Source organism: Pogona vitticeps, chromosome 4, assembly GCF_051106095.1.
Source record: "Pogona vitticeps strain Pit_001003342236 chromosome 4, PviZW2.1, whole genome shotgun sequence".
NCBI classification, from domain to species: domain Eukaryota; kingdom Metazoa; phylum Chordata; class Lepidosauria; order Squamata; family Agamidae; genus Pogona; species Pogona vitticeps.
This window is the reverse complement of record NC_135786.1, coordinates 201,385,717-201,402,995: the sequence shown is the minus strand read 5'-3', so window position 1 is coordinate 201,402,995 and position 17,279 is coordinate 201,385,717. Positions and strand designations below refer to the sequence as shown.

The 17,279-nt window shown below is 40.8% G+C and overlaps 1 protein-coding gene across 13 annotated transcripts in view; it reads right to left on the bottom strand.

Annotated features, from left to right (window-relative positions):
- Nucleotides 1-4,727, bottom strand: part of C4H8orf34 (chromosome 4 C8orf34 homolog) — a 107,743-nt gene extending 103,016 nt beyond the window's left edge. For 6 of the 13 annotated variants that reach the window (XR_012086919.2, XR_013545437.1, XM_020812470.3 and 3 more), the window contains exon 1: nucleotides 4,284-4,688. Coding sequence is in view for 6 of the 13 variants with exons in the window: in XM_020812470.3 (XP_020668129.3) it covers nucleotides 4,284-4,352 (69 nt within the window). In the remaining 7 variants the exon portion in view is untranslated. Of the gene's footprint in view, nucleotides 1-2,411; nucleotides 3,466-4,283 lie in introns of all 13 variants that reach the window. The other 7 variants (XR_013545440.1, XR_013545438.1, XR_013545439.1 and 4 more) reach the window with 2 other exon arrangements.
- Nucleotides 4,728-17,279: the final 12,552 nt, after the last annotated feature.

Genomic DNA, 17,279 nt, shown 5'->3' with positions numbered 1-17,279 from the left:
TTAAAAAGTGTCATCTAATCATGTCTCTGTCTTCTTTTCTCAAGGCTAAACATGACCAATTCTTTCAGCCTTTCCTCATAGGCCTTGGTTTCCAGCCTCTCAATCATCCTTGTCATTTTCCTCTATCTTTCTTCTCACTGACCATAATAAATTATTATTGTTAAATTCAGTTGCCCTCCTCTGAACTTGTTCCAATTTGTCAGCATCCTTCTTGAAGTGTGGTGTCCAGAACCGGACACAATATTTAAGATTGTTGTTGTTGTTTAGTCGTTAAGATTAGGCCTAACCAATGCTCAACAGAGAGGAACTACCACCTTGTGGCATTTAGAAACTGTTAATGCAGCCTAAAATAAGATTTGCCTTTTTTGTAACCACATCACACTGTTAACTCATATTTAGCTTGTGATCTATGACAATTCCAAGATCCTTATCTTTTGTAGTATTGCTGAGCCAGGTATCCACCATCTTGTAGCTATGCATTTGGTTTCTTTTTCCAAGGTGCTGCACTGTGCACTTAACCCTGTTGACTTTCATTCTGTTGTTTTCAGCCTAGTACTCCAGCCTATCAAGATCATTTTGAATTTTGTTTCTGTCTTCCAGGGCATTAGATATTCCACAATTTTGACAAGCATTTCCTGCACTCCTGTATCCAAGTTTTTAATAAAAACGCTGAAGAGCACTGGACCGAGGACTGAGCCTTGAGGTACCCCGCTTTTTACCTCCTCCTAGTTGGAGGAGCCATTAATAATCATCCTCTGAGTAAGATTTTTTCATCCACCTGACACTTGATCTGTTTAGCCCACACCTAGTTAACTTGCTAATCAGGATCTCATGGAGCATTTTGTCCCCTTATCGACAGATGGAATGCTATAGACATAGTATATCTTGACTTCAGCAAAACTTTTGACAAAATTCCCCATGTTGCCCTGATTAACAGGTTAAATAGGTGTGGGCTGGATAGATCAAGTGTCAAGTTGTCCGATCAAAAAATGAGATCAGATTAGTCTGGCAGGATTTAGTCTTGACAATTGTGTGTTGGCTTCTAGTTACCATGTTTTCCTAAAAATAAGACAGGATCTTATATTATTTTTTGCTCCCAAACATGCATTAGGGCTTATTTTCAGGGTATGTTTTTTTTTCATGTACAACAATCTACATTTATTCAAATATTTAGTCATGTCATCTTCTTCTGGTTGCTGCACAATGGTGGAGGGCGGTGTTTCACTTAACTGGGGCTTATTTTGGGGGTAGGGCTTACAGTATATTACAAGCATCCTGAAAAATCCTACTAGGGCTTATTTTCAGGTTAGGTCTTCTGTTCGGGGAAACAGGGTATTACTAAATTGTTTTCTAGGTGCTTGCATAGTGACTGTTTTATTCCCAGTCATGTGCCAAGTCACACAACTTTTGGGCTACTAAGAATTCAAAACCGACTGGGATTCGGGTCATCATACATGTTATCAAGATACATAAATTTTAACAATATTGACTACTCTCACTGAGAAAATACAAGGCTGGTCTAAATCTCACACAACAAATATGAGCTACACTGAATCAGAATCTTCAAACCTCACATAAATATCACAGCAGTTGAGGCTATACCGTATATGGCTCATGACTGAGCTTTATTCAGGTGGTGGTAGGTTTTTGCTTGCTTACTTTTCATATATGTTGGGACTCTATTCACAAAAAAAATGAACTACTTTAAGTAAACATTGTTTACCACAAATATTACTGTGGCATCAATTCCTAATGGCTAATAAGAATAGTACATTTTTTAAAATATACAGGTTAATGACAACAATAGAATACCACATTGGGTAGTTCATAAAGACTGAATCATTATAGTCTTTAGTCTATAATTTCATTTTAGAGCATGCTTTATGTTGCAAAGCAATGTATTTTCTATATATATTTGACAACAGTCCAAGAACAGCTTCTAGGGAGGAGAAAATTAAACTACTCCAGTAACAAGACGTATGTTAACTTTTAAAATTCTCCCTACAGGAGACAGGAGGGCCGGGCGTGCTCTGGTCCATGGGGTCACGAAGAGTCGGACACGACTAAATGACTAAACAACAACATAAAATGAATTGGAAGAAGGTAGAGTCTTGTATCACAGGAATCTCAGTGGAAGCTAATGAATAAAGTACGAGAAATATGATTCCTTTCAAAAATTATTATCAAAGATATATTATGGGAAATTGGGTTAGTCTAAGGAAATTTTCTGCTGCATAGTAACTGATTAAGTGCACCCTACAGTACCAATGAAAATCGTAAAGTTATATTCAGTGACTAAAGCATCTTAAGCTTTTACATAGATGTTAAAATCAAAGATCAACATATACAGCAAAATGCTGTAACCTGTCAATTATATAATTGTAAATACAAATCAAAGAAACATATAGTACCTTTCAATGTTTCAGTGGGATGGGTGGCTTTTGTAAGCATCTTGTGTTTTTTTTTAATCTGCCTCGTGCTTCAGTAATCCTGAATTAATCTCTAGCATGGTATTTTTGTTTCAGATCAGTGAAAAGAAGATAATAGGTCCGGTGTCATCTACGCTAGAATGTGTGGCATGCTTAAGTCTTCAGCTATCATCTGGTTTTCTCTCCAAGCCCAGTAATGCTGCTTTCACATTACTGTATACCCTGAAGCAAACATTCCCATGTGCTGAGTCGGCATGCGCATCCCTCACCACTCTCCTGTCTGGGGAGCCTCTAGAACACTCTCTATCCCTCACATTGAAATGACAGGAAGGGCGAAGCTCAAAACCTCAGGGTGTCTTCTGTGGTTGGGCAGTACAAAGTCACTCTCTGACCCTGTGCCCTGGCAACTAAGAGGACGCTACCCTCTCTGGATTTGCATACACAGAAACTGACAGTGAATCCACAAAAGGTCAGGCTGTTTCCAGAGCAAAGGTAACATATGTAACTCTATACGTAATGTGGATTATTCTAACTAACTGCAGTGTCCCTGACTTTGGACATGTAGCAACAGAAAAAAAGTGAATGCATTCAATGGAGGCAGGCACATACATATACTTACGTTTACATGTTCCTGCTCAATATGCAGTAGTTTTAAAACACAAACCAAGAGCAAGAGGTCTGCAGCGAGCTAATATAAGAATGGCATACATGAAAGAGAAAGAAAATTTTACATGACAGCAAGATCATGTAAACAAGCAAAGGAGCTGAGTAAAGGCACATTTCTAAGCTGTATACTTGGCAAAGAACTTTAGTTGTCAGGTGGACTAAACTTTTTTTTAATTAAGCTACTTAAAGTATGTGTAATTGGGAAGGAATAACCATCTACAGAAAAATAAAGAGTAGTTGACAACAAGGAACAGGTCATGTTCTAGTAAAAAAAAAAAAAGAATATATGTTGCAATGGCTTTCTGAAGCATATGGGGCCAGCCCTTCCATTATGCTGCATGTGGTGATTATTTCTGGCATCCAAGTTGACCTGTCATGAAAAGGATGCAAATGGTTAGATGTCACTTGTTACTGTACTTTTACTGCTACAAAGGGTGAGAAGTACTTGTTGGATTCTTTTATTCACATGTCAAAATAATTTGACCAGTCTTGACTATTATAGGTATTTGATGGAGGGAGAGATCCTCAGTTTAAAGGCAGTGAAACATTTTCCGCCAGCTCTGGGAACATAGTCTACAATAAGCATCACCATTTTGACTTAAGGCCACCTTTTGAAAGAGGGAAGCAAGAGGTATGCCTTTGAAAGCAGGTAGAAAAGCGAGAATATTAACGTTACAGCTTGAGGAACTTGCAGGGCATGCCAAACACGAAGCAGCATACGACAGGGTTGCCCCGTTCACCGGTGAGCGGAAGGCTTCTTTGCCTTCGAGAGGGGCTCAAAAGGGAGAGCACAGGCAGGTGCAGCTTCTCCCACAAGAATACCGTATGAGGGGAAGCGTGAGGAGCAGAACCAGAACAAAGGCTGCTGCCCAAGAACTGCTGACGGGAGAACCTGAGCGAAGCAGAAAGACAAGGCAGGCAGCCCGGGATGCCCGAGGTGAAAAGCGTGCCTTGGGGTGCAGCTACGGCGAGGCACCGGAGCATCCGGCAGCCCCTTCGCGAGCGCCTGAGGAAAGGCTTCACCTGCTCCGAACCGCCTCCGGTTGCAATTAAAGCCAACGCTCAAAGTTACTTGGGGCCACCCTGGGCAGCCGGCGCGGGCGCGGTTCCCGCCCAGAAGAGTCCAGCACTCCGGACGAGGTCCCAAGCCCTGGGCTAGAGGAAGCGCGCTGGCTCTACGACGCTTACCTCGAAGAGGGGCCCGATCTTGTTCTTCTCCAGGTAAGCTTGAATCCTGTTTTGCTGGTGAGACGCCATCAGACTGACCACCACCCGGGCGAGGAGCAGGCGTTCCCGTGCTTCTTTTCTAGCCACTCCTGCTGTCCCTTTCCTCCGGTTCTCCGGACAGTAAACGGAAGGAGGAAGCAGTGGGGGGGGGGGGTAGGCTGAGGGATTGAAAAACCAAAGCCTGGGCTTCGTTTAATGCCCCTAATTCGGGCACAGTACTTGGTCCTAGCCGCTGCTGCTGCTTCCTCCTGCCTCCTGCGCCTACTGGAGCCGAGCCCAGGCTGCGAAGCGGGAAAACGCTGGGCTCTCCCTTTCCATTGAAGGCTCAAGAGGAGCGCGCGGGTTGGAGCGGCGCCTGGCGTGTGTGGAGGAAGGCAGGCGGCGGAGGAGGGGGGGAAAGCAACCGCCGCCGAGCCGTGTGCCTCTCTGCTATGGCAGCCGCTCGCTCCTTGGTTACGAGGCGGGGAGCTCCAACCGAAGCCGCCTCGTCAAGCGGCCAGCCTAGCGACAGCGCCTCTCGCAAAGCCAATGGCGGCGGTGCTGTTCCTTCCCAGCGCGGCCAGGCGGCGGAGCTGCTCCCCTCAAAGCGGGAAAGGGTGCTGGTGTTTCTCTTTCCGAATGAAACGGGTGTGGAGGGAGAGAAAGCTCCTGGAGTGACTTTTGGAACGTGCAGTCAGCAGACTACTGTATACATACGTACAAAAGGCGCATGTGAGGTCGAAACGCGTGTTGAGCGTCACTTGTGAAAGCGCCTTTGGAAGATGCCGGGGACACAAAACCTAGGCGCACAGCTTCGGCTCAGAGATATCTGTCTCGAACATGCGGTCGATTTATTATTATCCGTAACTCTTCGGCTGCTGGCAACAGCCACAGACTTGGAGGAGAATGGGAAGAGTTTTCTCCCTTTCATTCGCCCCGGGTTGGTTGGTTTGGTTTTTGCGCCTCCTTCTTTTCCCCCAGCCAAAAAATTCTGGAGGGGTGTATGTTCCAGTGTACAAGAGGGTTTAGAAACGTTAAAAACTGTGCAAGTGCATTAACAGCGTTGTAGTTACACTACTACATCGCCTCCTGCTTTGAATGCTAACCTAACACAACCGGAGCCAACTTGCTTCCCCATAAATTATATTGCTGTTAACAACACCCATATTGCAGATGCCTGAGTGTGTCCTCTGGACCAGATTCTTTGGGTATTGTTGAGGGCTGCTGGACGAAAAGAAAACGGAAGAAAGTCCAGTTCAGTTGATGGAAACCCATAACTTTCTAGCAGGGTTGGTCATCCAAATTTTTTAAAAAATGACTTGCATCCTTTCAAGTGAAAGGGGTGTGCAATCCTCTGCAAGGGTATTCAAGAACAAGGGTAATACCCATAAAGAACCTGCTCTTCGCTGAGAGTCCAATTTCATCAACAGAGTCACTTGCAGTAAGGCTTGACTATCTGACTGCAACTATTGTTCAAAAAAGAAAAAAGACTTTCTGAAGTATTAGCATGAAAAAAATGTATGTGCAAAGCAAAGGGTCTTTTTTGCTCTGTGCATGTGGAAGCTGCTGTTTCCTCATTTCCTCTATGGGAAGAAGTGATATGGCAAACTCACCCTCTCTCCTTATCTCTTTTTAATTTGCATTGGATTATATCTCTTTCCCTCTTAACCTTTTTGTTGTTGTTTAAATGGTATGGCCTTATATTGCTGTTTAGTCGTTAAGTCATGTCCAACTCTTCGTGAACCCATGGACCAGAGCATGCCAGGCCCTCCTCTCTTCCATTACCTCACGGAGTTGGGTCAAATTCATGTTGGTCACTTCGATGACACCGTCCAACCATCTCATCCTCTGTCGTCCCCTTCTCCACTTGCCTTCACACCTTCCCAACATCAGGGTCTTTTCCAGGGAGTCTTCTCTTCTCATGAGATGGCCAAAGTATTGGAGCCTTCAGCTTCAGGATCTGTCCTTCCAGTGAGCACTCAGGGTTGATTTCCTTTAGAATGGAAAAGGTTTGTTCTCCTTGCAGTCCAGGAGACTTTCAAGAGTCTCATCCAGCACCACAATTCAAAAGCATCAATTCTTCAGCGGTCAGCCTTCTTTATGGTCCAGCTCTCACTTCCATACATCACTACTGGAAAAACCATAACTTTGACTTTGCAGACCTTTGTCAGGAAGGTGATGTCTCTGCTTTTTAAGATGCTGTCTAGGTTTGTCATCACTTTCTTCCCAAGAAGCAGGCGTCTTTTAATTTCATGGCTGCTGTCCCCATCTGCAGTGATCATGGAGCCCAAGAAAGTAAAATCTGTCACTGTCTCCATATCTGCCCCTTCTTTTTGCCAGGAGGTGATGGGACCAGTGGCCATGATCTTAGTTTTTTTGATGTTGAACTTCAGACTGTTTTTTGCACTCTCCTCTTTCACTCTCATTCAGACGTTCTTTAATTCTTCATCACTTTCTGTCATCAGAGTGGTATCATCTGCATATCTGAGTTTGTTGATATTTCTTCTGGCAATCTTAATTCTGATTTGGGATTCATCCACTCCAGCCTTTCGCATGATGTATTCTGCACATAAGTTAAATAAGCAGGGAGACTATATACAGCTTTATATACTCTATATGGCTTTATATATTCAAACATAAAAAAACCAAAAAAATCCTGGATTTGTATTTTACCCTATTGCTAAAGCTGCCCCCTGAATTTCATCATATTCTTCATTTCAGATGTTCTAGCTGAAATTGCTTGCAAGCTGAATTGTGTGTAGTGCTGTGGGTAGATCTGTGCAATCAGATTTGCAGGTCTTTGCATGATCCAAAGCAATATCATACTTCCATGTGACATATCAATTCAGCTCAGTGCAGCTGTAGTGACTCAGTCATACAAGTATATCAAAACACTGTAAAAGGCTCTGACTGACTCATTAGAAAAGAGGTAAAATGGCCTCTTACTTGCTTGTCACTTTTCTTCCACCATTCCTCCAGCTTTGGGCTTCTGGAGTAGAACGACCACTGTAGGTGTCACTGCATAAAATAGTTCCTGTCTGTCAGTTGTTTTATTAGTATTTTAAAAGTATATATTTCACATGAGGCAGGGGAGAGGGAGCAACAGTTTCCTACAATCAGAGGCATTTTGTGTATCTTTCAGTCATATCAGAGGCAGGCTACTATGCAGTATGAACAAACCGTCCCTTTCAGAATATAGTTCTCCCTGAAATAGCCTCTTTTTTAAACATGTATGTGTAGTACAGACTGTAACAGGCTTGTTGCATGGGTACCTAATCAACATCCTTTTCGTCTGTCAAACTTACTATCTCCCTTTTCAACCATCTGAGCATTCAGCATGGAGGCAGGCAGTGCATCATGGCCTCCCCCAATTTGAAGACACTTGTTCAGCAGGCCAAGGCAAAGAGGTTGTCCCAAAAACAGCAAAATCAGGGAGCTGGACAGCGGACAGATTGCATTCATCTTCAGTGTGGAAGAGATTGTCACTCTCGTATTGGCCTCCTCAGCCACACTAGACGCTGTTCCAAGACCTCTATTCAGAGCACGTTACCATAGTCTCTTGAGACTGAAGGATGGCTGCAAGTATTGGGTCTTCTAGAGTAACCATTCTCAACAGAAGCCATATAGCCTTAGCACATTTGAAGGGGGCCACAGACTAGAAACAATTCTTCACATCCCACCTTAAAAGGTTCATTATGCAACTTATACTGTACCATTCTGGTTTAGCCTATATTTTTTTCATATTGTGTTTAGGGCTGTGGCCAAAAGGAAGTTGAGAACGACTATTCTAGAGACCGGGGATTGTTAGCTTGGGGGTTAGGGTACTCTACCCCCATTGAAGGAACAATGGCTCCATACCTATCTACTTCTGAAGAAAGAGAGGATGCATGCCATGCCAATAGGAAGGCTACATTCCCTATCACCTTCCATACAGGAGTAATACAGGAGTACAGTTCTCTATAAGCTTAAGCAAGATGTTGCTGGGGAAGGGGAGATACAATGAAGAAATGGGGAAAAAGAGAAGGAGCCAACATAGGCTTGATTTTAAAGTCTTTATGTCCCTCCAAAAGGGTTCCATCCCTTTCGCACCACCACACCCTTTACAACATTCTGCCAAATGAAGGTTTGCATATAATTTTGTGTGTTTTACTTCATGCCTTCTCTTTTGTAGGGGAGGCTGATGTCCTAATAACTGTATTGCCCTAATATGGATTCTGGAGTTTTACCTGTATATGTTATTTCAAATTTTGTTCTCTGTATTGGCAACTAGCTCACAACTCACAGGCATTTTCTGTTAGAGAGGAATTTCTGTTTCTGAAGAATAAGAGAGCAATTGCACCTGCAACATTTTGCTGGCTCAATTATAGTGAAGGCAGGAAACTGCATTCTTAGCAGTTTTCCCATTTTCCTTTTGCCTTATGGGAAAGTTATTACACCATTGAGTTCTCTTGCCTTTGTTTAAAAACAGTGCTAAGCTTCTACAAATAATATTATTCTAACATTTGGATTATTTATCTCTGATTTATCTATCTAACTGTATTGCTTGGGATATGGGTGATCTCTGATTTATGTATCTAACTGTATTGCTTGGGATATGGGTGGTAAGCATTTTAGAATAAAAATACATTTCAAAATTTAGTTTATATTCACTAAAATGCACAGATTGTGCCAGAGCAATAATAACACTGCTTCAAACTTCAGTATGAAATTCAGAGGCAAATACAGGGCTTATTTTGTTAACTGGAGAAAGAAGTGATGACATGGTGTTTTGCAAAATCCCTTTGCTTACAAATAAATAATATACTACATGGTAAGACAAAAAGCTAGCCACATACAATAAAAATACTGTGAAATATAACTAAAAGAAAATATAAAAGATAGGCATGCAGAAATTACAGTTTATTTCCTTCATGAAGTACGTACTCTTATGCTAGAATCATCCATTTTGTCTCCTGCTCAATATCTTTCTTTTACATTATTTTAAGCAAGATTGCACAAGCTGTGTTTGATCAAAGACAGGCCAGATGGGTAAATATAAATCCTCCACCAATTAAACACCTCACCTAGTCCCAAATGTCAAAATTCTGCTAATAATGCTTGAGACTCCAGCTGCCACAAAGCAGCCATAACAGAAATGTTGTACACCTCTCTTGGAAGATGTTGAGGTCAGTCTTTGCAATTGCCTTCAGATCTCTCTCTCTCTCTCTCTCTCTCTCTGGATTTTGAGAGTATGGCTTGAAAGGAATAATTAGCTATTAATGTGAGCAAATGTAAACTTTTTAGGGTTTGAACTTTGGTGCTATTTACATTAGATTTTGAAACACTTTTTACAAGGCAATCGAAGTTTGTTAAGTGATGTTAATTAAACACAAACCTCTTCTACCTGCAAAAATGTCCTCTTTCCAACAGAAACCACTTGCCAACTCATCACAACAACCTGCCAAGAAAGCATTCTGCATGCAAAATTGCTATTCTGGAAAGCAGTAGAAACAAAAAAGGAGGAGAAAGGGGGTGGAGTGAGTAGGGGACCCAAGTTATGCCAAATCCAAACCTTTTCCAGCCAAGAGACATAGGCAACAATTGACGGCACAATATTAGGCCAGGACAAAGGTAGTCCTAAATAGTATCCAACATTCTTGAGCTGGGAAGTGTTAGCATTCAGTATAGTTTCAGTGAGACTAGTGTAGACTTAGCCAACCTAGTTAGGATTGCCCTTTTGGTAATGTTTATTGTATACTGTCCCCCTGCTTATTTAACTTATATGCAGAATACATCATGCGAAAGGCCGGACTGGAGGAATCCCAAAATGGAATTAAGATTGCTGGAAGAAATACCAACAACCTCTGATATGCGGATGATACCACGCTGATGGCAGAAAGTGAGGATGAATTAAGGAACCTTGTAATGAGGGTGAAAGAGGAGAGTGCAAAATACGGTCTGAAGCTCAACATCAAAAAAACCTAAGATCATGGCCACTGGTCCCATCACCTCCTGGAAAATAGAAGGGGAAGATATGGAGGCAGTGACAGATTTCACTTTCTTGGGCTCCATGATCACTGCAGATGGTACCAGCAGCCCCGAAATTAAAAGATGCCTGCTTCTTGGGAGGAAAGCAATGATAAACCTCAACAGCATCTTAAAAAACAGAGACATCACCTTGCCAACAAAAGTCCAAACAGTCAAAGCTATGGTTTTTCCTGTAGTGATGTATGGAAGTGAGAGCTCGACCATAAAGAAAGCTGACCGCTGAAGAATTGATGCTTTTGGATTGTGTTGCTGGAGGAGGCTCTTGAGAGTCCCCTGGACTGCAAGAAGAACAAACTTATCCATTCTAAAGGAAATAAACCCTGAGTGCTCACTGGAAGGACAGATCCTGAAGCTGAGGCCCCAATACTTTGGCCATCGCATGAGAAGACTCCCTGGAAAAGACCCTGATGTTAGGAAAGTGTGAAGGCAAGAGGAGAAGGGGACGACAAAGGATGAGATGGTTGGACAGTGTCATTGAAGCTCCCAACATGAATTTGACCCAACTCCGTAAGCCAGTGGAAGACAGGAGGGCCTGGCACGTTCTAGTCCATGGGGTCATGAAGAGTTGGACATGACTATACAACTAAACAACAACAAATTGGTTTGCAGTTCTTACTGTCCATAACCACCGGAACTTCCTAGCTGATTTAGAACTGAGTCTGAAAAGTCTTTCCCCAAACCCGATGATCCATTGGGTCCTTTCCAGCTCAGCAATTCTAAGATTATTATTCTATTTTTCTGATAATTGTTGTTAAGAGCAAATACAATATGAGCTTAATAGAGAAGACTTATGAAAGTCTCAAATGAGATGGCTCTGTAAATGCACTTCACAATAGCTTTTTACAGAATCTTTCCTGCCCATAATCAATGTACATTTTATGTTGAAAAATGTTTTGTGAACATTTTGCTGCACTAGGTATTTTTCATATTGTTTTTTGAGCTTTACTGGAAGACTTATTCCCAGATGGGTAGGCATGGGATTTCAACCTGAACCATATATTCAGGAGGTTATTTCCCACATTGTTTTGAATATATTTGGCAGAATATGGTTTATGCTTGGGTAAGATAAATCTTGTAAAGCTTCATGATAAATTGCGGCTTATTAATAAGATGCTAGGACATGGTGGCGCTTTAGGTTAAACCGCAGAAGCCTCTGTGCTGCAAGGTCAGAAGACCAGCGTAGTAAGATTGAATCCACGCGATTGAGTGAGCTCCTATTGCTTGCCCCAGCTTCTGCCAACCTAGTAGTTTGAAAGCATGTAAATGCAAGTAAGATAAATAGGTACCACCACGGTGGGAAGGTAATGGCATTCCGTGTCTAGTCACACTGGCTGCGTGACCACAGAAACTGTCTTTGGATAAATGCTGGCTCTATGGCTTGGAGACGGGGATGAGCACCGCGCCCTAGAGTTGGACACGACTGGACTAAATATCAAGGGGAACCTTTGCCTTTAATAAAGTGCTAGTTGCATTCCTTGGTGCAGTCAGCCTGATAGTAAGTAGCAATTTGCTGTCACAATTTATGCAGTTTTTTCTTATGCAAGTGTATATCAGCAATAGGATTCTGACCATTTCTTTCTTACTACAAAATAAATGTTTGTCATACAGATAAGTCTATCCATACTTGAAACAGGCTTCTGAGAACTTTTTCAGTTCCTGTAAAAATCATCTTGATGTTGTCTCCCATGTCACTACATAATACTTAACTGCTCTATAGAGCTTTAAATAATACAGACCCAGCAATTTCTCCCTGGCTTAAAATGTTGTTCTGTAGCTTCTTATTTATTATTCTTTCAGCAATGGGTGACTGAGATTTTTTTTTGTCTTAAATTAAACTTCGTACTGACTCTCAAATTTGCCCTTGTGTATCTCTAAAAATGAATTTAGAGAGACACAATTTTAATGTTTCCTGAATTACTGTCAGGTGTAAATTGGAGCATAATAACAAAAGATTGTAATAATAAAGTCCTCAAATAACATTTCAAATAATTATAAATGTATTTTTGCTTTGTCAAGGTCGATACTCTGTCTACATTAGTATCCTTAGTAAAACAAAAACAAAAAACAAACCAGTTTCAGGTACTACACTTCTGTTCTCAGAATGGAAAATGTTGAAGCCTACCAAAGCACAGCTACGCAAAACAAATGACTTGATTAGAATATTGGACTGGAGATCCAGTCTCAGCTCCTGCTGAGTCATGGAACTGAAGTAACTTGGGTAACTTGGGCTGGACACATTCTTACACCCTATAAACTACTTCACAAGGTCACTGTGCATAAAAAGTTAGGATGAAGAAAGCAGTGCAAGCTGACTGAGCTCATCAAAAGTTAAAAAAAGCACTCTCTGGGTGGTTTACAAGTTAATTAGGGCATTGCCCCCCCCCAGCAAGCTGGATACTCATTTTACCGACCTCGGAAGGATAGAAGGCTGAGTCAACCTTGAGTCGGCTACCTGGGATTGAACCCCAGGTCGTGAGCACAGTTTTGGCTGCAGTACAGCAGTTTAACCACTGCGCCACGAGGCTGTCTTGTAAGGTAAGATATAAATGTAGTTAATGTGCAAACAAATGATAAATAATTGCTGTTCTTTATTCTCATTTATATATGAAATTAGGGTAAAACATTTGGTACCATTCAGGTAGAGTGTAAGAGAAAGAGCCTTTAACTTTCTAGCTAGGATAAGAAGGTAGGAAGTAAACTCAAAGAGAAAAGGTGAAAGAAAGATACCAAGTAATATGTAGATCTAGGGGGTAAGTCAGTTATCTCTGCCATTTGGAGTGTGGGTGGATGTGTGTGTTTGTTTTGGCTTACTTGACATGTGGAAACAGTTTGAGATAAATGTTGTGAAAATAATAATAGTGTATTATTATCAACTACTCTTCTTGTGCCTCTTTCCTGATCTTTGTAGTTCTTCTTCCTATCTTGATGAAGATTCTCTCGAGGGAAGTTAGGATCAAGGGTTTTGCTTTGGTTTCTGTCTACAAATGACAATAAAATGCAGTACGTATAATGGAAAAGAGCAAGACGACTTTTCTTGATGGCGGTGGTGAGCAGGTTTTGCAATCAAAAGTAGATATGTTACATGTTTGTGATTCTACATAGGTACCGGAACATTGCTATGCATTTAGGAACACCTCCAGCTGGCTGGAGCAAATTTCTAACAACCTATATTAAATCACTAGAGGGGGCAAGAGCCACACACTGTAGATAGTGAAAGAATATTTCTGAGTGCCAAATATTAGTGACTTCCAATGGTCAAACATTGTCCTGACTCGTTTTTTTTTCTTGCTCTGTTTTTTTTATATGTAGCCATTATTCAGAATTCCATCACATAGCTGGGTTGTATAATGTAAGTATAATGACCTGTGTTTTGCTTTCCTATAAGGAGACGGAAAACTTGCTGTTTCAATACAGTTCAGGTTGTCTGTAAAAAGTAATGTTTCTCATTATAACAGTGAATGGAAAATGTTTGTATACAAAGTATTTGTTATAATGCCTTTGCTGTACAGAAGCTATGTTCTGCGTGCATCACTTCCATTGTAAAAGTAATTACTGCCAGTGATGGATACCAGTTTGCTTAGCTGTACAAGGAGTACATACTCTTACCTAGTGGATAGTTTTAGCATAATTATGGTAAAAACTATTGTCTTAGCTTGGTAATCAGCAGAAATGTCAGGGTTTATTATTTCATTGTGTGTCTTTTCCCTGTAAAAGCTGAAATCCTATTGGCATAAGCTTACACCATACAACCCAGATGATGTCATCATCTGTCAACTGGAATCTTTAATTAAGTTAAATTCGGGTCTGTGACCACATAATAAAGAATGAAATGAATTTTTTTCTGGACCCTCCCCTTTCAGGTTCCAAGACTCTCTGGGGATCCCTTTGGCCTTTGAGAAGCCTTTGGGAGCCTCAGAATGGTTAGGAGGAGCCTTTAATATTGGAAAATTGCCAGCAGGCTAAATGTACAGCAACAGGATTTCAACCAAGATTTAAACACTGTAATTATGTGATCCTACAAATGTTTCTCATCAATATACTTGATTATTACAACTGTAGCAGTGACAACAATGCTTGTGGCACCTTAAAGACTATCAAACTTGATTTTGCATAAGCTTTCATGGACTATAGCCAACATTCTTCTTCCAGATAAGCTTTCTATGAAACTATATAGAACTGAGAGACATTAGAGAGATAATTGTATTAAGCATCTTTCAGAGAACCAATAAACTTTTATTGGCACATCCATTGACTAAAGGCTGCAACAATCCCATTAACTGCCTGCATTGCCAATACACAAAACTCTTCTGATTTTTAATACTATGATATCTTAGTTATGGAATTATCTCCATTATTAAGATCACCTGGCATCAATACCATCATCCTTTTGTGAATCTAGAATATGTCAGCTCAGTAACCAAGAAGCAGAAGAACTTTGAACTGAAACCAGAACTGCTGTTAGGGAAGAATGCAAAAATACAATTCCTGTAGTAAAGAGAAAAGGAAAATCTAGATGGATCACAGAAGAAGCACCTAAAATTTTAAAGTATGGTTGAGAAGCAAAATTAAAATATGAAAGAAATAGGGTCAGAACCCTAAATGCAGTTTTTCAGAGACTATCATGCAGAAACAAAGAGAACTACATTATTACAATAACCAGTGCAAAGAAATAAAGAACAACAAAAGGGAATAAACAAGAGATCTCTTCCAGAAGATCCAAGAAATCAAAAGAAAAATTCAGCCTAGATTAGGAACACTGAAAGACCAATAAGACAGCACAGGGACCAAGAAAAAATAAAGAGAAGGTGAAAACAGTACAGTGGTGCCTCACTTAATGAGCGCTTCGGTTAACGACGAATCTGCATAGCGATGATTTTTTGCGATCGTTTTTGCGATCGCATTGCGATGTTTTAAATGGTAAACTATCGCTTTGCGATGATCGGTAAGCTGTTTCGCTTACCGATTTTCGCATAGCGATGTTTTTAGAACAGCTGATCGGTGGTTCCAAAATGGCCGCCGGGTAAATAAAATGGCTGCCTGCTGTGTTTTTGCCTGGATTCCTCACTTACCGAGCAGTGAAAATGGCCCCCATATGGAGGATTTTCGCTTTAAGGTGAGTTTTTTGCCCATAGGAACACATTAAACGGGTTTAAAAGCATTCCTATGGGCTTTTTTTCCCCACATAGCGACGAATCTGTATAGCGACGATTTTTGCTGCATGGATTATTGTTGCTATGCGGGGCACCACTGTATAATGAATACATATTCAGAAAAAATAGAAGGATGACAGACTTTGAAGAAGAACTCTATGATGAAGAACCTGCAGTTCTAGAAATTGAAGTGAAAGCACTATGAAGAAATAAATCACCAGGGGGAGATGGAACACCAATAGAACTATTTCAAGCCACAGAGACTGAATCTTTCAAATTTCTAACAAGAATATGACAATAAATATGGAAAATAAAACAGAGAAAATTGATTTGTTTGGAATATGGAGCTGGAAGCATATGGAGCTGGAGAAGAGAAAGATGAACATGTGGGTTGTGACAAATAACCTGTGTGCCAAAGGGACCAAATAGCCATGTGGGGTGGGCAGGTAGAATCTAGACCTGCCATTCTCAACCTTTTTTTGGGGGGGGCACATTCCTTTTAGGAGCTCTTCTCAGATTCCAGGGCCAATTGTCACAAAAAGGATACAACACAAACAGATTAATAGAAAAATAGATATTTTTCCCCAGTCTATTGCCCTTTTCAAATGTGCCAGGACCCCTAAGGGAGCCACATGGCCCCTTTTGAGACTGTGGCATGAATTATGTCTATGACAGGGCAAAGGCTTAGACCTCCCTTTACACACACACAAATCCCACGCCCATACCAAGTCCCAGTATGTACTGTGATTACGAATTTCATAAATAATGTCATATGTCTTGGTTCTTAATAATAATTATGTGCCTTCAAGGCAATTCTAAACAATGGTAATTCTTGTCAGGGTTTTCTAGGTCTAAAGTACTCAGATACCACTCCCTTCTCCTAGAAGTCCTCTGGAACCAAGTACCTTGACTTTAGGTTATAATAATTATTAATTTTTTCTTGTATTCATCTTTTATTTGTACCAGTATATTAAACTGTGGGTTAATTACAGTTTTAATAAGGTTTGGGAATTATAGTTAATTATTCATTTCACAAAGTCAACTTTCATAGCAGTTACAACTAGAACTTATACACAATTTCCACTAAATTTAGAATGAAGTAGGCTGTTTTTCCTGAACCACCCAGTTTAGTCAACCCATCTGGTGATGTTTAAACATACATATCAGCCTTTCTAGAAAGTATAAGGCTGTGCTTGTCCTCAATTCTTTTCTCACCACTTAATTTGTACATGTATTTTTATGTTTCAAAAATACATGTGTTCAATGATAGAGTATATTGTTAACATGCATAAGAGCCCAGCTTCAGTCTCTAGGGTGGGAAACTAAACTATGTACTTTCATTTAATTATGAACCACTATTTAGCTATGAATTACAGTTAATGAGAAAAATAAGATCAAACCATAGCTTCAAGTTCTGGATTATTCAAAATATCATTCCTTCCATTAGCTTAAATGCATGTTCATAAAACACCAACTTCTTGCTCTGTCTCCCTCACGTCTGAAGTAGACTACAGTCCATGAGGGCATATGTCAATTAAAATTTGTTAGTTCTTTAGCTTCCTATAGTTTGAGCTCATGTGGTACTAATCCCTCTATTCAGCACTGGTTAGGCCTCATCTAGAGCACTGTGTCCAGTTCTGGATACCATCCTTTAAGAAGGATGCCAACAAACTAGAACAAGTTCAGGGGAAGGCAACAAGGATGATCAGGAGACTGGAAACCAATAGCCAGAAGTCCAGAAATACAAAAGCTAAAAAAGCAGGCTTGACAAGTAAATTGGGGAAGAAAGGGGGATGGAACC